This window comes from Channa argus, chromosome 5, assembly GCF_033026475.1.
Source record: "Channa argus isolate prfri chromosome 5, Channa argus male v1.0, whole genome shotgun sequence".
Taxonomy (NCBI): Eukaryota; Metazoa; Chordata; class Actinopteri; order Anabantiformes; family Channidae; genus Channa; species Channa argus.
In genome coordinates, this window is record NC_090201.1 from 12,940,109 (window position 1) to 12,963,507 (window position 23,399).

Consider the following 23,399-nt stretch of genomic DNA (forward strand, 5'->3'; position numbering starts at 1 on the left):
GTCACGGTCTGCAGGGCAGCGTGTGATGTGGAGGTGTAGGTGCTGGAGAGAAAGAGGGGAGGGCCAGCCGAGAGACTGCTGCTGCGACGTCACTCAGACCGCTGACTGACTGGGCTCCAGGCTTGAGCCCCAATCTGTGGCCAGCAGCAGCAGTAACAGAGGTGGTCGGGAGGAGAGGAACATTTGATCCACTTCTGCAATTTCCTCCTGTGGCTTCTCCACTGGGGCAGAGAGAACAAAAGACGGGCAACTGCATGATCACAGGCGCCAGCTCTGGTTCATCTCGTCTGCAAGTCCGGTTAGCTTGATGCTCCGTTCAGCCTGCTAGCCTTTGTGGCACCCGGCTGTCCATGAATCCAAGGAGCCCCTAGGCTACCGACCCCGGGCTGAGAGAAGCTTTTTTTTTTTTTTTTGTGCCTTGACACTCTGCAAAAACATATCTGAGTGTGCAGACAGCAGCAGCAGCAGCAGCGTTGTCAGCTTCATTGCGCACACAGAAAGCGGGTTCCCAGTGAGGTGCTTCATCGCCTGGGCACGGTTGCACGTCGTTGTCTACAACCTCCAGCTTGACAGGATCAAGAGACGATTGATGACTAATAATCCTTACAGATAGACTACAATGTTGCGCACCGCGGCCAACGTGTTGGTAACAGGATTGTTTTTCTTGGGATTGTTGCACAGTTTGGAAGTAATCGCTCCAGCCAGGGCTATTGATGGTAAGCAGAGATGGTTTGTGGATACTCAGAGTTGACTGAAATCCAACAACATGTACAGAAATTATTATGTTTTATGTCTGCGTGAAATAATGAGAGTGGCTTTGTGCGTGGATGAGTGAAGCAACCTGGAGGGGGAAGAAAGTGAGACAAGAGAATTAAAGCCGTCTTTTGTTTCTGTCTCTCCAGTGCCACATGTGAATAGTGCCATGTCACAGCAGCGGTGGCAGATCCCTGCCCTGCGCGGAAAACAGGCGCTCGCAAATATTTGCTGTGACATTCAGTGATGCGATTGTAACACAGGCCCCAGTACCTGCTGAAACCACTTCATTTAAAGGCAGCAGTCGGATACATTAGTTTGAATTGTTCCAGTGAGAAAGAGGCAAGTTTGTAGTCGCTGTTATGCCTTTAAGATGTCAGGGCTGGAGCCTTCTGCAGAGCTGGAATAAAACTAATGTGTCTGGGCTACAGTCGTTCCCGTTCAACAGTTTTTACAGAGTGGTGTAGCCTCCTGATGCATGACAGCGGGCGCTGATCGCTTTTTGAAATAAGGCTGCGTTGCAGTTTTGACATACAAATGATGTTTGTTTGACCAGTGGATCAATCTGTGTCCGTTATATGCGATCATTCCAGTGAGATGTACCGATGTATAATCTGCCCACAGCAGGCGTGTGTAGTACTGCGTCACTGTGTATTACTGAGGTTGTCACCTGGCTGCACAAGCTAGGAAACCCCTGAATGCCAGCCCTCCTCAGGCAGATTTTGAGCAGCTCAAAACTGCGACCTTGTGAACACACACCTTCACAGCCTGGAACAACTTGTGGAAACTATTAAGCCACACAGTCCCACTCACACACTGTTGTGTTTGGTAAGAAGGGAAAGGGGCCTTATCAAACAGGAGTTAGTGCAGAAATATTTGTTAATTTGTTTGCAGAAGAAAAGAGAATGTGAGCTTATTTTTACAAGAATATAATGGTTTTCCTTCATTTGGGGAACAAAGCGCTGTAGAATATGTTTTTGACTTTTCCTTAAAAAGTGTTTTCCAAGAAGTAGCACTAATTACTGTTAAATTTGTCATTAAATTCTCTAGGAATTTTACATGGATGACTGATTTTAACCATGAGCCACGCTTTTTGAGATTCATTGTCAAGCCATAAACGCTTCCCTCTGCCTTTGAAGTCATCGCATTGTATCTGGCAATTCAGTGCTGTGGAGTTCTTCACATAAATTACCACCTTAAAGATTTTAGTCTGCAATCATTTGCAGTGTCTTTGTCCTCATGCAACCACAGCAACAGCTGTGTCTTTAAAACAATGCACAATAACTGACTCTTAATGCTTTGATTTGATGAGTCAGCCTTGTGCAGTATTTGAGAGAAGACTGACAAACCTTAGCACTAGTTGAAATCTCACTGGGATGCAGGGACAGCATACTGCGATTTGTTTACAGTTGACATGGCTCAAATATTAATCCGAATGAATGTGAGATTTGCCAATAACTTCCTATTTTTACTGGTTGCCTATAACTGTAACATGAAAATGTTCATCTATGTAAATCTCTCGCACAGTAAAAGGATGACATAAATTCACTTGTTAAACAGGAAGCTTTAATGTGTGTAACCTCCTTTGAAGCATTGCTGAATTGCCTTTTCAAACCTCCTTTGATTGTCTCTTTGATTATAAGGGCCACTTTGAGCCACACATGTTGCCAGTAAGTTTTTTTTTTTTAGAGTTGTCTTCGATATCTTTTTCCATTTTCTAGACCTCTTTTCTATCACTGTCTCAGTAATGTAGCCAAAGAAAAGACCCTGGGCCACCAACAAACCCTGAATTTAATTGGGTCTAAATGGATCTTTGTTGTTTTTACAGAGGAGACATCCACGAAGAGTCTCAGATTATTCAGAAAAAGCTGCTAATTGAGGGGCCCATGGGGAAAGGCCCTAATGAAAGAAATTACATTGTTTCACCCTGCGAAAATAATGTCATTGTGAAAAAGAGATTACTGGTCCTCAAAAGTGGACAGTAGTTTTGTCAAATGCTTTTAGTGGGAAGCACCTTCCATAAAAATAAAAATGGAGAAGTGTTCTTGACATCTTGTTAGTGAGGACTGCTGTAAGAATTTCAACATGAATCATTTTTTTCATGTGGCCATATGTATTTATTTTTGAAGAAAGCATTCTTTTTCTGAAATCCCAGGTTCCTCATTTTACATTTTCTTCTTTTTTTGTCCATTAAATGTTACACTTGCTCATTTAAACCACATTCTTGTTGATAGAGGCTGCACAGGCTCCTTCTTTCTTAATGAACTCACAATCTAGTGATTCTCTTCTCTTGGCACATTTCCCACGTGGGCTTCTCTCTGTAACATTTGGTGGATGCTGTAGAAGTGGCCTAGCAATTTGGCTGGTATTAGAGGGTTGCCGCCATCACTATAACATCCACGTGGCCACAAGGTTCCCACTATACTGTTTATTGACAAATGAGAGCAGTATGGAAAACAGAGTGCAGTTGTTAATTCCGGGTTGCTGTTGACCTCATGACACACAAGCAACCTTTAAAAGTGCACAGTGAAAATCAGGTTAACAGATGAATAATATATATATATATATATATCTTTTTTTTCTCATTGTGGAGAGGTGCTCTAGAAGTCCATAGTAGAGCAGGGAGATTGAAGGCCGGACTGAGCACTGTGGTTATGACTTATTACATTAGCTGAAGTTGCATATTGTAGCTCTTACACTGGTATAAATACATGGTTCTTTTAATCAAATCCTGTGTAATTACCTTTTATGCCACGCTGAGAACCACCCACAGCTGCATAACTGAGCAGATAAAAAATCCAGTACATTGGTCAGCACTTTCCCTTGAGGAGGTTAAGAAAAAGTCAGCTGCATTATCACATGGCAAAAATGTAATTTTGTACTACTGCTAAAAGAACTGTAACAATAAATTTGCAATTACCAGATGTGACTTAACCAATTACAAGAGAACATAGAGAATTATTTGCTTGGCTGAGAGTTAGATCAGCAGAGCGGTGTCATTTTCACTAGCCTAACAGCAGCCAATAGCTCAGCTTAGCATATGGATTATAAATTTCTACCTGGAGGTTAGAGTCGCTGCCACTGGCCAGTATAATATCAACATTTTCTGTTCACCTTTTCTACAGAATAATCAAATTACATGTAATTTGTGGCAAAAAATATTTAGACTACCAAAAAGAATTTTTGCTTAGGCAAGATTTCTCCTGGCTCTAGCACCATATTGAACAGACATAAAAGTGGTATCAATCTTTTCATCAAAAAGCACATTTTGCAAAAATTTGGGACTATCTTTTAAGTGGCAGGAATAAAGTGTTCCCAGCTCATTTCTGTTCCTTATAAATCAGATATTCATAATACGTTTCACATCTGCCAAATGCCTGAGAACCCTGCGGATGACCTTTAGCCAAAGTGTCTGGGTATATGTTGTCAAACATGTCAGAACAGACCTGTGACCCACTAGAGTTGTGACCCACTAATTGAGATACATTATCTAGATGGAGCTATTTAAGGATTGGAGATAGAACACAGTCTCAGGAGGCCCTGTGAAAGAATATGAGCTGAAACATACAAGACAGAAATTATGAACATGCAGCCATTGTGTATTTACAAAACATTAGCCAACAAATCAATGTAAAGGTAAGGACAGGAATAAATGCTGTCTGTTTCCTACCAAGGGGCTTTGATTTCTAGGTTAGACCAAGCGTTGAAGCTCTATTTTTCCCCTCCCTCTGTCATTGTTAAGTCCATAAACAAGTTTCCAGTTTCCTTTCCAAGGACAGTTAGAACAGGAATAAGTAGAGTAGACAATTGAGTTTAAAGATGTTAATGAGTCAACAATATTTGTGGACAGCAGCAATATGTTGCACACAGCTCTGGTTCACCTGATGTATGATACAGAATTCTGACTAAACGTCAAACGGAACAGCTGTACTGCTTGTTACTTATCACCTGCAAACATATTAACTGTCTGTGCTTGGAATCCCTGTGGTGGGGGGTTTAAGAGCTTTCCATACTCAGCAGTTCATCATGTTGATCACGTTTCATGAGTCCTGTCTGTTTGTTGACCATTCAAATTTATCTTTAATATTAAGTTTGCTATATATTTCTGGGATTATGTATCTTAATTAATGACATTTTCACTGCTCCCAACAACTAGTTGACATGACATGAAAATAATACTAGATAAATAATACCAGATGCTAATGTAAAGAAATGTCCATGTTTTAGCCTTAAACCTGCAATAACTGTCTTTTTTGGCCACTTGGGGTTAGCAGGAACAACATGTAGACAGAGCACTTGATAGACACATAATAATATAATGATATAGCAAACTCCCAAAGAACAAGCTATTTGAAAAGTTAATGGATAGCTGAGGTATATACAGTTGAATGTTCACTGTATTTTTAGTTCTTTTTTTAGTTCATGTTTGAAATGTCTGCATTTCTTACAGCTAAATGCTTCATTAGGTGTAACGGTTAGCTGCTAACTTTGTTTTTGCCGAACAGGTAGTGTGCAAGTAGTGTCTTGTGTGGGTTGATCACTTTGGTTGGTTAGTTGGTTATAGTTGGTTAGGTGATCCACTATGAATGTAAAAATACTGGTTGTATCAGCTTCTAACTGATCTTAAGATCGAAATCTAAAACACAATGGGCAGGTGTTTTGTCTTATAGTTGCTTTGGGGAACTTTACATTCCATAGATGTTTTTTTTACTGCAGCTCACTTAAATTTGATTTAAAAAGCTATTTGATATTTAATTCTATACATATACACCTGCAGCCACTATTATCAGTCTAGGAATGTCGAAGAGATCGCACTCCTGTGATGATCAAGCAGATAAATATGACATACAGTGCACTGGCCATCCCCATCAGGGTCAGAAATGACCAGAGTAGAGGAGTGAAATAGTGTTTTTCTTTTTTTTTAAATTTTGGGTAGAAAGAGAGGTTCTGACAAAGTTGATTTGTCTTTCTACATTTTTCACACACCAACCCTCTGGGTGGTGCAGTACTATGAGTGCTCATTCAGCCCATTCTTGAAAATTTATAACAACCAAATAGTAAAAAATGATGAAAAACAAAGCACTGCCACACTCACACAAGGCTAATGTTGGCTGTAGTTCTTCATTGTTACTGCTAAAACTCAGATATGACTGAGTTTTTTAGGAAAGGGTCTGTCACATATGCAATTTTGTTTTTTTGTGTTGGACATTCAAAATGTTATGTGCAAAAGGCCTATTTGTTTTGTCGATTTATGCATTATCCTGATCTGTCAGGTTACGCTTATGTAATGCACAGTGGAGACCATGTGACACATGTTTGCAGAATAAGAGTAAATCTGTTTCCGTGATTTGTTTCACCTCATTAATCTACTAGACATATCCCTAGTATCATTACTTGCCGTTTGCAAACATTTTTGGTCCAGAAATGGTAATTTACTGTTCATATTTGTCTCCAATCGTTGTCCCTCAACCAGAGAAAATGCAGTCTATTTCCACATCAGCCCACATAACAAATACATTCACACAGTTTTTCATGGACATTCATTTTTTGAATAGAAGAGAAGGCTATTGTAGATTACTTCAAAATGGATCCAAACGAGCAGACCTGATTCGTCTCTACGGAAATAAAGTACAGTATGTATCTAACCTCTGCAACATAAGAGGTCCTTCATTGTGGGGAGCTGTTCAACACTGTGAATCTCTAATAAACCTGTTCATCTTGCGGGTTTCATAATTCATGCAAGAATATTGATTAAGGTTTATTTCCAGACTTCAAATCCTAAACACAAAGCACCCATCCCTAACCTTATCATAAGCTTAATTGTAACAATGATCCCTCAAGTAGGTATTTACCCTTTGCGCTGTGCCAAAAATCCTTTCATAAGGTTTTAGTAAATGTTTTTTTGTTATTTCTACCTTTCACCTGAGCAAAAACACACCAGTGCGGATGACAGAATAGGTCAATACAAACGTTTTAAGCTGATATCACATCCAATAAATATCTGTTAATATTATCCTGAATATTGTACACTGGTTTCCATTTATTGATTTTCTTTGTGGAGGATTTTCCACAATCAGATAACCGTGTGTAGGCTGTGTGGTCTCTCTGATTATGTGCATCGTGTGCTTCTGGGAAGAGGATGGGCGGCTGTTTGCTATTGTACTATTGTTAGCCTACACACACTATTGCAAATAGGAATATGTTTTGCAAGTGTCCTTGTGCAAGCATTATATAATTTGGAGACAATTAAATATTTTGAACATCAAGAGTGTGTGGTTCATGTTTAATTGGCTGAACTTGTTATTAAGATGACAGAAATGTCTTTAAGGTAAGATTCTTGTAGGTGAATTTGTAACTAACAAACAGATTCAAAATCTTTCTCTCCATCAAAAAATGAAAAGGCAAATTTTCTCAAATGTTAAGTAAGTGCTCTGAAATGTCAAGTGTGCAAAATCCCATTTTATGCTTAGTCTGTATACAATGTTTAGTAGACTAGTAATTAGGCGGCTGTAGCTCAGTTGTAGTTCAGCAAACAGAAAGGACAAAAAAAGTAAGTAAGTAAAATTTATTTATATAGCATCTTTCAAAGATAAAATCACAAAGTGCTTTACAAAATGTAAAAAAGGAGAAAATATTAGAGACAATAAAACACAACTACAACAAGGATGCAGCCATAAGAGCCCAGTCAGCTAAAAGCTAGTCTGAAAAAGAGTTTTTTCAGTTGCTTTTTAAAAGAATCAGCAGAATCAGCCACACGCAGAGACAGGATGAGTGACAGTGATTAGGATTCAGTGTTCTTCTTTATCAGGTCCCATATTGACCAAAAGGGCTTAATGGCAAAGCGCACACACTATTGTGTAGTGTGTTTCATCACCCAAAAACTAAGGATTCCTTACTCTTAGCTATGGGTGTCACTACTATCTGCTTTGGTTGCTTAAATGTTAAATTACGTTCTAGAGATTCTAATCTCTTTTCATGGAGCTCACGCATCACATTGAGAGAGGCTTAAAACTAGTTTTATGAAAATGCAATAAAGAATTATATATAATCTTCTTCATAACCTTGCTCTCTAAGTGGGCTTAATTGTCATTTTTCTCCCTGCATGGCAACGTATACAGCCTGGGATCTAGTGGTGGTGTGCCAAAGGGCTTGGTATAAACTGACTAACTTGATAATGGCAGATCACACCTTGTGGTTTTCTGCTTCTTCTTCATTCTCCTGCTGAATTCGATTTAATTCTAATGTGCAGCTGGAGGAGGTCACAGCCTCCTCCCTATGAGATCCAACGCTAAATCTAGAACAAATAACAGTCATGCCTGATTACCACTATGGGGTTGAGGCATGGTAAAATCTCAGTTAGACATCCAAATAGCTCTTAATTAAGTTCACATTTGCTTAATAGGTCCTGCCTCTCAGTAAGACACAGGCTTGTGTAAATTGAACTTGTGCTCAGATCTGACCTGTAAAATCCAAACAGTCCCAGGCAGGACTGTGTTGTTCTGCATGATGGAGCCTTATTTTCAGCAGTCATGAACACCTTCTTGATTTTAATTCTTCTTTGCTCAGAGTGTGTCTATAATACACACCACCTTACCAACACATGCAGAAAGAAACACCCGCAAGATTTCATGCATGTTCCTATTCCTAAAAATAGAATTACAGTGTAGGGGACTACTAGTAAAACATGAATATTCTTACTGTTAACAAATGGCTAAATTCTTTCTCAATGTTGGTTTTCACTTATATCACCATGCTTCTCTGGTGACTTGACCACCACAGCTTCTTTAAACTCTGTTTGAAAGCTTTTTAAAGAAGCACAGCTGGAGCCTCTTTTTCTGTTTTGTAACATGACAAATTGGAAAGTTTTTTTTCCGCTCTTTCTTCCTTCTTCTCACTTTCTTCCATTACAAAAGCCTGAAGCCTTCAGGCTGTGGTGGACTGAAGAGGAGGATGAGGCGGTGGCATGCCAAAAACAAACAGGCCAATAGACGCTTCTCTTGGCCCTTAGCTGAACCTCTTCAAGTCCACTTAAAGGTCAACAAAATAGAACCATCACCCTCTCTCTTTCTTGTTTACCACATTTTCGTCCTATGTGTTCTTTCCTTGTGGCTGTTGCAGCTGTTTGCTTTCACATTACTCAATAAACATGTGAATAAAGAGAAAAAAATCACAAATCTCAATAGAAGGTTTTTAGGCCACTGTCTGCAGAGAGCTGAATTACTGCTTAATACAAAATATTAAAAGGACATTTCTCAATTGATATTTTTTTGTTCGCTCTATCGCTTTGTTTGTCAATTTCCTGCAGCCTCTCTGATGTTTTATTTTGTCATAATTTTATAGCTATGAGTCAATGTTAAACATGCCATGCTGCAGTATTATTCCAGCTTGTGGCTGTTAGAAAACAAAGAGATCAGTGTTTGCAGAAATGGGGGTCAATGTTAATACATACAATTCAAGTTGTTTATCTTGCCCTCTTATAAACCTTCTTCTTCTAAAGATTTCAAAACATAATGATGCTTTGTCCCATCCAGCAGGGAATAATATCTGAGATAACAGTACCACCTTTTCCCCTTGAGAAACTGTTGAAGTGTGTCACTCTATCTCCAGTAGACTAAACTTGTTTTTTTCCCATCGGGCGGAAGAGTTACTGCAAGCATTTTAGAATAAATTCCCCACACACTTAATTCAGCCAACACACCCACCTGGTGCTTTTGTGCGGCCTGTCAGCTTTATTATTTTCAATAGTTTTGGATGACTCACTACCAGTTGCAAGCCCTCAGAAACTAGATAGGATCACCTCCACGATCAGAGCACATTTAGCCTCCGGACTTTTACTCATATAGTGTCCAGTAAAAGAAAGCAGCTGCTTTCATGTAAAAGCATTAACCTTATGCAACAACAAAACCAATTTGCATGACCATGTTGTAGGTGTCCTCTGTGTTTCTTGTGTCTCTGGTAGTCATACTGACATATGCAAGGTGTGGGTGTGAGTGACTTAAACTTGCCAAAATCAAGGTAAATTCCCACTCGGCTGAGTAGATTCCACAGTATTGAGATATAACATGAAGATATGGTTCATGTGACAAGTAAGAGTATTCAGTTACTTTGGTAACTGAATACTCTTACCACTCTAGTGACACGGCTGTAGAGATGCCTGTGCCAATATATCCACAGCTTTGGTCCAGACTGTTGGTATTAAATTTAATATTTGCACACATTTATGTCCAGATCTGAACCAACTGTAATAACTGAGGATCATCCGAATTTTTAAAGAGCACTATTATCAAGTGAAGGTTTTTGCATGTTATCTTGCTAAATTATGATGGTCGACATTATAACTGGTTAGATCCAGCTCATTAGCTTTCTTATTTTGTATATTTTATGTTGCAAAGCACCCTTTGGCCACACTGCTTACAGGCTGGAGCATGCTTCCGGTAGAGGATCATGCGTGAGCTTCCATCTGCAGCTATCAGTGGGTTTGTACATACTTACTATTGCGCATTGTTCGTACTTATGCGCTGTGACCCTCTGACACTGCAGTCGACACTGTTACCAGTCTACAGCAGCACACAGGAGGCTGCTGTAGAAGAAAAAAAGCAGGTGGAGCTTGTTCATGCTTGTCAAAGTATTAGAGCATTAGTATGTAAACACTGTACAGCAAATGTGCTTGGTCTTTAAAATGTTTGGGTTATCTTATTGTTGTTCATCTGAAGGAGATGGAGAAGAAAGTGTTTAAGCCAAGATTACTTCTGACTAATAAGCCAGTCACTGACAAGGAGGTACATGTTAACACGAGTTGCTAACACAGAGTTGCTAAAGTTGAGAAACACAAGCCAGGCCTGCACACCTGTCATTAGTGCTCTGCATTTTTGCAGGTAGAAGAAATAGTGACAGTAGTGCAACCACTGCACCTCAATGTGTTTTCTGATGATGGTCAGGTAATACTAGATGCATGTCTTTTTGAGTCCAAATCATGTTGTGAAAGTGCAAAACTAAAGGACACTAATACTTGGTTGAACCAAGTATTAGTGTCCTTTAGTTTGCAACATTGTTGTTATGAAAGCGATTTAGTATATTTCCAATGTGTGTGTCTTACATCATTGAGGACATCATGTCTGTCACGCCCGATGGTTTGCAGGTTTAAAGTTAATTTTCAAACTAATTTTCACCCACTGCCAACTTTAAGTCTGCCTTCATCTCAGCTGCTGTTGAGTTTGTGTGTGATGAGGCAGAAATCTTGGTCCGGTTGATCTGAGAGGGCAGGACTCCCACATATTTATAGCTCTGCTGTGGGTGTCAGAGGAAATGGGGCCGGTGCTGGCTTGTGTTTGTCATAGAACAGAGCTCTTCTTGGAGGACTAAGCAGAGAGCAGTGGGGGCAGGGGGCAGTATATTTGTTATCAGGTCTAAATGGTGAGGACCCAAAGCATTTTCATGCAGAAGCCTCCACTGTGGTAAACTTGCAGTCAGCTTATTGATAGCACGTGTGACATTCCTCCATCCCGTCTCAGTATCCCAGCCCAGTTCAGTCTGCTCTTAGATCTTCAGGCCTGAAGCCAGCTGTGTGAGCCCCCCTCTTGCCCTCGCTCTTGTACTTGTACTTCACTCCCGCCTCTTCATTTACACTGCTGCAGTTTATATACTTTGTTGTCTTTTGCTCATCCTCTTCCTTTTTGTATAATTTCCTTTGCAAATAAAAGGGTGAACACACAAGACCTGTTTTTTCATGAACTACATCACAAAACACAGAAAAGACCTCAAAGGTGCAGGATATGTTTGAGTGAAGTTACCAAAGAGTCTTTTACAACCTGGGCATACTATTTTTAACCAGATGATAAATCCAGATCGTGTCTGATGCAGATTGCATTCACAGCTGGCATTAAAATGGGCTACAGAGACCTCTTGCCTTATTTGACATGCAAACAAACACCCACCCGTGTTCTGTTGTATTACTATGTCACCAACACAAAGCCATGAGACGAAATCTAGCAAGAAACCTTATTTGCTCAAAAAGTAGTTCCAGAGGACAGGAGAGCAGGAAAGTGATACTTTTCCATCATACTTTTATAGGTCAATTATACTGTCTTAAAAAGTATTTAGACCTTATACTGATTTTGCATTTTAGTTATTTAATTTTAAATATGTTACATTAAGATTTTGTTTTTCAGGTTACTCTCAGTAGTCCATAATGAGAAAGTGAAGTGTTGATAAGAGTAACAACAGATCCAGCTGTTATCCAGCTATGCTTTCATCATCAGAAAGGGATGTGGCCTTAGATGGTGACTGAGGGGAAAGCTGTCTTATTTTTAACATGTTTTTTTCCTCACTGCTTTTCCTTGACTTTCTTTTTTACCTCTTTATTAGAAGACAGCGAAGAAAAGACATAAGTGAGGGAAACATGAACTGAGATTCTCTTGTGGACTGTAGCTTGCCCCGCAGACCACCAGTGTGGTTTGGGCTTCCTGGAATCTTAGCATTTGAGATTTGCAAAAGCGAAAATCAGACTAAGGACATACTGTATAACCAACAATGGAAAACAATTGTGAAAACAATGTGCCGAAAAATAAGAAAAGCCAAGATTAAATCTTTCAGCTTCCGCTATATATAACTGTTTTCACAGTGTTGAACACATGGGGCATTTGTGTACAAGTGTAATTGGATGACGTAAGACTGACTTAAATGGCCTCTAGACTTCCTATACCTGCCACTGAATATCACAACTAACTTACCTGGTGGTACAGTAATTCTTATGGTTTCAAGACTTCAACCTCTTGACCTACTTCCTTTGCTCCCTGATGGTTTCTTCGTCACCAGCATGTTGTAATTGATTCTGAGGCAGGTCCGCATTTCTCCCACCGTTATTACTGGAATCATAGTTAACAGCATGTCAAGTTACACCATGTCAGCATCTAAATAAACAATAGCTTCCCCACAGCCATCTGTCTGCTATGGCTGGTGTTGATGCCTCCAAACAAACAAATAAACACACATGCATCAAAGGAGAAGGCTGAGAAGCAAAGAGAAAACATTGAACACAAGCTTGGTTGCATTTCATGAATAATTTAACACCTTGTGTCTTTGAGGTGAGAGGAAAAGTCGTGGCTCTACACACACGCAAGAACACGCACACAGACACACATACACAGGGTGATCGCAGCAGTACAGACAGGAAGATAAGTGGGGAGTGTGGAAACGTGTGCAGCAATATGTCAGGTTGAATTCGGGGTATTTAGGTTAAGCTCCATTTAAAGATTCCCTTCATTGCTGGAGTTGGAGGCTACCTTGAAATGTAAATACAGTCATCCTGTTTATCCTGCTTCATCCCCTCATCTACCCCTTCTTCTACACTATACATCCCCCGAATAGCATGACGTCCCGTTTGTCATGCTGCACATCTAAATAATCTGGAAGTTACAGCCTATAGGGCTGGTCTGAGTAATAAACATTAATGTATTACATTTTGTAACAATTACTTTAGCTGATGGGAAATTAATAAACTTTCTTTTTTAGGACTAAAAGAAACAATTTAACATTAATCAACTTTCAAGAAACTTGTCCGACCAATAGATCTTTGTTTAATTACATATGGCGTTGAAGTAAAACTTCTGAGTTTTGAAACCATGGTACAAATGAATAGTGTAGAAAATCAGTTATTCCTCACTTTTTATATACTTTTCATAGCTTAGTACTTGCTGAATAAAAGACAGGTACTAGGCTTAAATCAGCTATTACAGTTTCTAATTGAGTATGGAAAACCCCAATTACACGAGATAATGTTCTCAATTATATCCTGGACATGCCAAGAATATTACATTTTCATCTAGTCACATTGTAAAATAGCTTAGTACACCTCTTTCTTTTTGACAATAGTGTTAAGTAAGACAAGTGACTGGTCAGCTCAAGTTGTTGTCTCAAACTCCACTGAGCAAGAGCCTCCTCTGAAAGGCCCTGGGTGACTCAGCTTTGTTGCTTGTGTGTACATCTCTGTTGTCATTTTGTTTGTGTGCTGTTTTGTGAGGACTTTAACCAGTGTGGGTTTGAATAGACTCCCACATTTTGCTGTGGCTGGAGTGGGATGTTTTTTCCTCTCTCTGGAAGGTTGGATTGGAGGAGAAATGAATGATAGGGGGCAATTCACTAAACAGGATGTTCTTTGATATACCCCACAAATAGCATGGAAACACTGGCCTGGATATTTAGTTGCAACAAGTTTATGCAAAGCCTTTCCAGGCATGCATGAGAGTGTTTTTCTGTATCCATTCTCTATCCTCTCAATCAACAAGAAACTTTCCAGAACCTAATTAGGGCCAGTGAAGGCTGCTATTGACTCTGAGCAAAACAAAGCCCACTTGCTAATGAGACCTCGAGAATAAAGATCACTGACAAAAAGGAGCTGTTTTTTAATTATTTTTTTCTGAATTCTTTTAACTAAGTCTTTGTCTCTTTTCAGCCCCAAAGACCTGCAGTCCCAAGCAGTTTGTGTGTAAAGATGGGGTGACCTGCATCTCTAAGGGCTGGCGCTGTGACCGTGAGAAGGACTGCCCTGACGGCTCTGATGAGGAACCTGATGTTTGTAAGTTCTTGGAACAATCTCGTGTACTGTAGCTGTAGGTTACCACCATTCTGTGTATCATGATTATGTTTCCGTTTCCACAGCAGAATAAACTTTGGCTGACATTTAACTGTTCAGGAAAGACAGAGGCACATAGAGTAGAAATTCTTTACAAATAACGAAGACCTCCTGTGTATACGTATGTGTCATCTAATTTAAAGCACCCCTATTTAAGGGTCTAAGTTTTAAAATGCCTCTTTTTCACATTATTTTTGTCCATTCCGTTTAAGTAATGTGCAAATTATGGAGACTGATATCACTTGAACACTCTCCAATAGGTGCAAGTGTTAAAAGCTACATCAGGAATGGATGTGAAACCCAAGGTGCTTTTAAAAGGCATTTTTTGCAATATCAAGGATATGCCAGTACATTACTGTAGCATTTGATCTATCCAAACAAACTGTAAAAGCAGTTGCTGGCTAACTAACTGAGATTGATGGGTTATTGGTTTTATTTGTTTAACTACAGCCAGCCTGGAGAAAACAATTGGATGTTATATCAGCTAGTGAAAGAGGTCGATCTGCTATTAAAAAGTCTTGTCATGCCCAATAAGGAGATTTCCAAAGTTTGTATTTGATAAATGATGATAGCGATTTCCTTTTGCTTTGTGAGCCAAAGAGGATGCAGTCATGCACACAAAAAAAGGGCTGTTGTTTTAAAGTAATCATTAGAGTTGAGATGCTTTGAGGCTGAATCCCCAGGGTTGGAATGAAAGCAGCAGTGTCTTTTCGGTCAAACTGAAACGCCTGTAGTTTTCTAAGAGGACAGAGGGCTCTGGGTGGGTGGTGTTCAGTGTGTATGTGTGTGTGTACATGATGCCAGGGCAGAGTGCTGTAGCTACAGGCTAGACAACAGAGACTGAGTGTCGGTCTGGAAGTCATTAGAGAGTTGCCCAGAGCAATGGAGAAACCTGCTGTTTTTCACAACCTGCACGCCCCCCCCCCCCCCCCCCCCCCCCATCTGTGGGACAGCCTCCTTCTGTGTCTCTATCTGGGTCAGAAACAACAGTGACTCCATCCCCGGTCTGTCTGATGCTACGCCCTTTAGCTTATTCCAAATTCTATCAAAACAAGTTATAGGACCTGTGCTCAGGATGGACCTGACTTTACTCAATAGTAGGGCGTAAAACTTGGTGACAAAAGAAATTTCAATCCTATCCTGTTTTTTAGAAGTTAAACATTAGGTAAATCAGAAAGATAATAATTATAAGATAGATAAGATTGTTACTTGCTAAGCACATTACAAATGAGAAAACATTAATACTTGAGAGTATGACTGAGTAGGTGCCTCAGCTGAGTTGGTCCAGAATGTTAAATAGTCTATTACGAATGGGTATGTCTGTTGTTGCTTTAGTTTTACATTGTTGGCTAATAAAACAAAATGCCATTATAAATGAAAAACGTTTTTGTGATGCTTGTTGCAGAATGGATGCTACGTGACAATGACTAGAAAATGGAGATTTTAACCTGGTTACCATAAGCCATATTCAGTATATAGCTTAAATTACAAATCCACTTTTCTGAGAATTGTCACAGAATTGGGAATTAAGATTGATTGAGATTAAGTTTGATTAAATTAACTTATTTTGTAATATGGATAAACTTTACTTACATCCCCATATACTGAGTAACACTTGCAGTTCTATTGTTGTGATAAATGTGGTCTTTGTGAATGTGCTTTTGCAGATGCTTCTGGTTGAAAGTTGCATGAGAGAGGTTTATTTATTCACCCATGTGGACGGGGCTTCACAGTGGCCTTTGTTGGGGTGGTGGCTATTGCCAGTGAAGTCAGCCACTGTCCAGTGCAGCTGCTTTACCCTGCTGTGTAACCCCCACAATGCTGTTCTTTGTAGCCCGGGGTGCTGGATCAGAACGGCATAGAGGGATACTGACAAAATAAAACAAAAACAAAATGGTTGTCAGAGCATATGACCTTTTTATAGAACTTTTATCTGCATTCCTAATACTTGAACAATTGAAAGCCATGTAATGAAATAAAATCTGAAAATTATTAGTCTGATCTATAGCCATCAGTGGGTGTAGACGCTTTCAGGGTTGTCATCTCCTCAAGGTGCAGACTTAAATGGAGTTCTGAAGTCCTCCCATGGCCAGTGTATTTGTCTAGTAAACACAGGAAGTGTGTAACGCTATAATAATATCCCCTGCCCCTGGCTGCTAACAAGGGCAGTTTTTATGGTTTCTCCACGCCTGTGCTTAGCATTGTGGGAGATGAGGTACTTTTATAACTGTTAAATTCAGAGAGAAAAATGTGTTTTTAATGATGTAACTCATTGTCTTCGAAAAAAGTTTTTTTGTAGATATTTTATTAGCAGTGGCATTTATCACACAGTCCTTCAGTCCTTTCACTTTCTAGTGCAGATAGTCATCATCATGCCAAGGAAAGCCATTGCTCAACATGAAAGAGTCTGGCGCCTTGCGTCATGTTGTTCCTACAAGATCTTATTGCAGGTGTTGGTGCTTGAGTACACTTACAGGTTGCTCTCTGTCCCCTTTTTTATCCACTTTTTGTTTGACTCATTTAGAAATTAAAACAGCATTGGGAAAAAAGCTCAAACAAATTTTGTTCTAAATATTCAATGGTCACTAACATACAATCACAAGTCTGTAAGTATTGCACATTCATTATGGCTAACATGCTAAACGTTTTCACACGTTCAGCCTACAGCAATTGCTGCCTGCATCATGTTCAGAGAGTGGTCAGCTCTGCAGCACCTAATTACCTGAACACCCTAATGCAGGTCTACAACCCATGTCACCCACTGCTCTTCACCAAGCAACAGTGCATAGTGTCCCTACAATATGTGGCGCTACAGCAACGTTTACGTTAGTTGTAGTAATTCTTTCCATTATCAATATAAAGATATTTATCAATGCAGCTTTAAGCTGTTAAAAGATAAAAAGTCATTTATGTTATGCCTGATTTTATAGGAAACAAAACATAATTGCTGAGTGAACAACCACCAGTTGACAGTTTTTTTCTATGGCAAGGGCAAAAAAGAGGGCAAAGCTGGCCCCCTGAAGAAGGACGAGAGTCCAGCCTGTGTTGAGCCAAGGAAAACGTGTCAGGGGTTTAAATTTAAAAAGACCATTATGTAATCTCAGCATGGCTCTTTGCTGAAAGAGGTGGGGAAGGCCAGAGTCACCCTTATGGGGCGGGGGTGAGTAGATGGGGATAAGAAAACAGATTGATTGGAGTTTATGACGTGGAAGAGTAAACGACATGTACAATTGTAATAGGGTCATTTGTGTAATCGAAGTCCTATCCCACGTAGACACACAGATGCTGAACACCTGGCTTTGCCTTGTGGCTGGTCTCTCTCAGTATGTTAAACCACCTTGTGTCTGATTAGGAGGTGTAATAAATGACTACATCCTGTATGGGGAAAATACATTATTGAAGACACAGCTTGTCTTCTGGAGTGGTTGTTTAACTTTGGTCTCCTCTGGTTTCTTGGCTGTTACGACAGCAATTAATCTCATCCTTCTCTCTGACCCCCTTGGGCCTTTCCTGTCCTTTGCATAGCTGCTTTTCTTTGTGGTAATTAGGCGTCTGTCCTTTGAGTTAGTTTTCTAATGCTCTATGTAACCAATAAAAATTATTCTCTGTCTGGGGAGGGGCTTGTTTATTCATTTGTGGTAATTAAAGTCAGGCTCCTGATTTCTGCATAGAACATCTGAGCCAAAACAGAATGGCTAAACTTAACATGTTTAGTCATTCTGGGTCAGTGTGGCTTCCTCTCCCCTCTTCTACATTAAAAAACTTGCACAGTGCTTATAGTTTTAAGGTAATCCTTGGTCCATTGTGAGAAAATAAGAGTCGATGAATCAAATATTCAGTCAGTTCAATCTCAAAAATAGCATTGCCACATAAGAACCTTTTTCAGTAGGCAATAGGTATGTTTTTCTAGCTTTCATTTGTGTGTGTGTATGACAAAAGAGATATACAGGGTGAATGTCTAACTCAATTTTCTTTGTATGTGACAGATAATCTTTGTTACCTCTTTTTTAATGCATAAATGATGATGAATGACATAAGTCATTGATACTTATTTCATTTTTCTATTTGTTTACTTTTCCTCTTCCCAACCAGGACTGATATAGGCTCATTCTATCAGTCAGGTTGGGGTATCCGGTGGCCCTGTCCTGTTTCAATCTTGTTTACTCTCCTGATAGTATTGTTTGCTTAGTGGTTTGTCTGACCTAAGCAGGTCTCGGTTTGTTGTGCTTCAGGAGTTGGATTTAGCCTTCCTGCTTTGCTTGTCCCGCAGCCAGCCACCCCAGAAGCCCCCCAGGAAGGGAAGAAATTTTGATGTTAATATCTTAGAAGGAAACAAGTGAGCTGAACTACAAATATACAATTAAAATTTTTACAAGCACTGTTATACTAAGAAGTGAGCGCTTGGACAAAGGGCCCGGGTGGCTGAATTAAAGCCACTCTGATATATATGGGGCACCCACAGGTGTGATTGGAGTGGCAGGTTAATGTGTTGTTTTCACCTGCAGAGCTAAGTGTTTATACGATATCTGTCAGGACCAAACAGCAGTGAAGAGTACTCATTGTTACCCTCAACACTCGGCTGCTGTGCCTGCTCTTTTAGTGCCCATGATTTTTTGACAAGCTTCTATTGAGTAGCAAGATAAAAACACAAACTCCCGGGTTAGCTGCTCTGCTAACCCTCTCTCAGCTCTGGTGTTGTTGCTTCTATATTTTCTTTTTTTTGGTTTGTTTTTTTTAATGCGGTGTCCTAGATGTTTGGGATTTGGTTGCTTTGGCAGGGCAGATGAGTAGGGAGGTCAACGGGTGCCTTGGGGCTTCTGGGTCAGGATCCGGAGCTGCATCCCAAGAATGAATCATTTGGGCTAAGAGCGTCAGATGGTCTGTGAGGACATGGTCATCCGTGATCAGAGAGACACAGCATTAGTATGTAATTAAGAGCTGCTATCAGTATAGTGTTGCAACACTACTTATTTATGTGGTATATTTATGGATCAGCATATTAAATTATTCATCTGTATTTGGATGGTTCTTGTCTGCAGAAAAGCAGAATGATTATTTTTAATTGTCTAAAGCTTGTCAGTAAAATGTGGTGTTCTACTTTGTTTGCGTCTTTGTACTATTTTTTTCATGTGCTGAAGCCTCTGTAGAATTTAAAATAAACATACAGTGGGTATCATCGTGGCCTCATTCTGGCTCACATACATTTCACCTTATGTTTTGCTCCAGCACTGTCAACATCTTGGTATTTGTTTCTGTGTTTGATATCAGTGGAATACGCATAGTGTTACCAGTATATGGGGGGAAAGCAAGGACAAGAGAATGGAAACAAGCTTTTGGCTTAGGGACAGCCTGAGCTAGACCTAAACCACAACTCCTACTCAGTCAGGTGGAACTCTTTTTACTACTGGAGAGAAGGAAACCATTTCTAGGAAGAATAATTGTGCAATAATTGTGTTATTTGTGAAAGAAAAAAACTCAAGAGTCAAAGTGTGAGGGATTCTAGCAGATACAGAACTAAGTACTAAGAACTAAATAAAATATTAATCTCGAAATAGCACATAATTAGAAATTGCCAACCTCCTTTCATCACTGTACCCCAGCGACCTTTAGCTTTTCCCCTGCTCTCCCTCCATGTGGCCGTGCCACACTTCAGATCAGGCTTAGCACGTGATGCTGCTTACAACACAGCGGCTCAGCCTGCTTTGTAGGGGGCCATAGCTGATTTGTGCGATACAAACAATGGCCTTAATTCTCTTGTCCACCCCCTTCCTCACCACCCTGACTTCCTCGGACTAGGAAAGTACATGTGATTGACCTCTGTGTGTAGCAGATTAAAGCCCCACTTGTGCAAGGTGTCTGAAATCCAACAGTCTTGTTTTGATAGAGTTTTGGAGTTATTTGGGGTAATGGTGTCCAGGAACCCTCCAGAAAAGTATTCATCAGTGGTTAATATGCGTCCGTTGATAGCAATATTTGTAGACATATAGCCTGACCCTTTATTGCACTGTAAGGTTATAGCTGTTGTTGTAGCCTCAGCATTCACCCACAGGCACTGTCACAAGGAGACAGCTACCACTAATCAATAATATATTCAGCAAGATAATTTTACTTTTCTCAGTTTTTTTTCACTGAGCTACAGAACAGAACTGTTAAAGTGGTGCCATCCTGCATAGATCTCTAACTGATCTAAGTCAACAGACCCCATAGAGGAATAGTGCAAATAGAAACTCAAAGAAAAAAGGGTTTGGGCCTGCTAACCTGGCTCCTTCACAGTAGAGGAATGTTGCATAAAAGACCCAGTTTAATTCAAATTAGCAATGCCTTTTCCACTGCAGCCCTGCCGACCACTGCCAGCTCACACAAGAATGAGGCCTTGTGGGGCTGTGTCCACTTTCTGTGGATGAGGTGTTCGTCTTGCTCTTCTGTGTCTCCTCTCTGCTTTTTCTCATTTGTGCTCTCTCTCATTGTCTTTGTTTTTTTTTTTAGTTCTTTTTCCACATGTTGCCCTCCCTCTTATACACTTACTGTAAATGGGTCAACAGATGCTGAAGGAAAAATAATAGGAGGAGATATAGAAGGATAGAGAGTAAGAAAAAGGTGGACCCACAGCTTCACTTTCCACATAGGCAGAGTAAGATTTGACAGAAAGTTTTGATTAAACCTAGTCTGCAGATATATAAATTGACAAACTAAAAGTTTACTAAAAGTAAACAAACTATCATCTTTCTTACAATTACTTGAGTTCTCTGGTGTATTTGATCATATGGTACATTTTGAAGCGATATACACTTTGGCTTTCGGAGAGTTCGAAATTTCTGCCACTGTTGTGTATCGTGTTGTATCTAGTTTGTTTAACTCATCAGCCATACTAGTCAAGTGCAGTGACTTCCTTTAGTTTTCTTGTCTCCAGGTGACAGTGAGAAATAATGATCAAACTTACCTTAAAATCACAGCTTCTCAATTTGAGATTTTAGTTTTTCTCTATGTATGAAGAAAGATTATAAGTTTGGGATTTGGAAGTGTTGGTAAGCACATTTTTTTCACTTTGGGGAGACAGGCTACTATTAATCTTGCTTCCAAGTCTTCATGCTGAACTAATAACCCCTGGTCCGAGCACACAGGCATGTAAGGGGTATAAGTTTTCTTATCAAACTGTTGAAAAGGAAAAGAATGTCTGTATCTCCTCATAATTGCTAATAGTTTGCTACATTTCACAGTTAACAGATAATATAGTAAATGTTTATTCCACAAACAAGCCTATGCATTTTATTCTGAGCCTATAAACTGTAATATCTTTTGTGAATATCATGTCTAAAATACAGCTGTGGTTTAGAATTTGTATAATCACACAACCACTATTGGTAATGATGTTGTAGTTTATGGGCCATAATTTGGCAACAGTAGTTTGGAGAAATGGCTGAAGGTTGTGGGCAACACGTAGACTGGTTGAATTCAAGGGCAGAAGTTGTGCCGAGTCATTTGTCATTTTGTGGATAAAAATCTGGTCAGAGTCACAAGGCAGGAAACTTCATCCAGGAAAAAGACTTCAGTAATAAGGTCTTTAAGGGGAAAAGCTTGCTGTGCTTGGCAAAGGATTTTAGCAGTATATTTACTTCTATATAAAGTTAAAGCTGCATAGATTTAGTCTCTCAGAGAAGGAGTAACAGAGAAGGAGTAACTCTCTTCAACCTCATATTCATCCTAAATGTGTTTTTTTCCCCAGGGATCCCACTGTCCTTTTCCTAGCACATACTACTATGCCAGGCCTTCATGCCACTACAGCAGTGTTTTTATTGTTTATTTCTATGTACTGTAGATATAGTGAAGCTAGCTATTTGGCTCAGCGTGTCTAGGATAATGATACGTTTGTAGTTCCTGCTAATTTCCTAGTGGCCCCCTTTTTTCCACCACAGTCACCCACACAGTGGGCTATATGTCACAGTGTCTCTGGGCAAGACATTGTACCCCTAAGTGCCCATTCCCATCACCAGCTGTGCAGTGTTGGTCCAAGCCTGGTTTGTAGTCTTAGTTTGTAGTCAGTTTCTACCAAGCCTGGTAGAAATTGGTGAGGGTTGCGACAGGAAGGGCATCCGGCGTAAAAACTGTGCCAACTTAATGCGCAGAACATGTTCTGCTGTGGCAACCCCCAAAAAGGGACAAGCCATTGATCTATTGATCTACTCAAACACTGTAAAGGGACAAAAAAGATAAAAACAAGTGTGTTTTTATTTAGCAAAAGACTGCAGTTCTGCAGTCATGTTCTTGCAGAGACTGAAAATATGCTGATATGACAAAAGGCTGGACAGGCATAGAGTAACCCTACTTGCAAAACTATATAGGTGTTACTTGTTAAAGAAAAAAACTCAAGTGTGGACTTGTGTAAACTGCGCGCGACCTACATTAGCAGATACAGAACCAAGCAGAAACAGCACATAATTAGAAAGTGTCACCCTCCTTTCATTAATGTACCCCAGTGGCCTAAAGCATTTTCCCCGCTCTCCCACCATGCGGCCCATCTTGACTCTTTTGCTGTCTGTTGTCTATTTGTAGGAGATAGTGATTACATGCTTGAGAAGGAGAATAATAGGGATTTTACCATTTGGCCATTTGGTTTATATGTTGATCAGAATTGGCTTTAAGATCCTTAGCCTTATCTGTTTCCATGTAGAGGAATAGTCCTTAACAGGGAACAGAAATGTACTGTCAGTTAGGATTATGCCAGTTAAAATGCCAACATATGCTGATCTGTTGATTCTGAATAAAAGTAAACTCAAGGTATATTTCACAGTTTGTCTTTAAAAAATATATATTTTTAGTAATATAGTTTGTTACCTTTGACTTATATCTGGGTGTATAAGGTTTTGTGATGAGACCCACCACAGTGGTGCCATCCATGGATATTAGGCAACACATAGTTTGAGGCGTACAAAAACATTTCCTCCACTCTGACAAATAGGTTGTCATCCACACATAGTGCCCCCTGACTGTCAGCAAATCTGTCATCCCCTGGCAAAAT

The 23,399-nt window shown here is 39.8% G+C and overlaps 1 protein-coding gene across 4 annotated transcripts in view; it reads left to right on the plus strand.

Annotated features, from left to right (window-relative positions):
- LOC137128289 (low-density lipoprotein receptor-related protein 1-like) overlaps nt 1-23,399 on the plus strand; it is an 83,610-nt gene continuing 60,211 nt past the window's right edge. For 2 of the 4 annotated variants that reach the window (XM_067506155.1, XM_067506157.1), the window contains exons 1-2: nt 1-716; nt 14,204-14,326. In XM_067506155.1, coding sequence (XP_067362256.1) covers nt 620-716; nt 14,204-14,326 — 220 coding nt within the window. In that variant the 5' untranslated portion in view covers nt 1-619. The remainder of the gene's footprint in view (nt 717-14,203; nt 14,327-23,399) is intronic. The other 2 variants (XM_067506156.1, XM_067506158.1) reach the window with 2 other exon arrangements.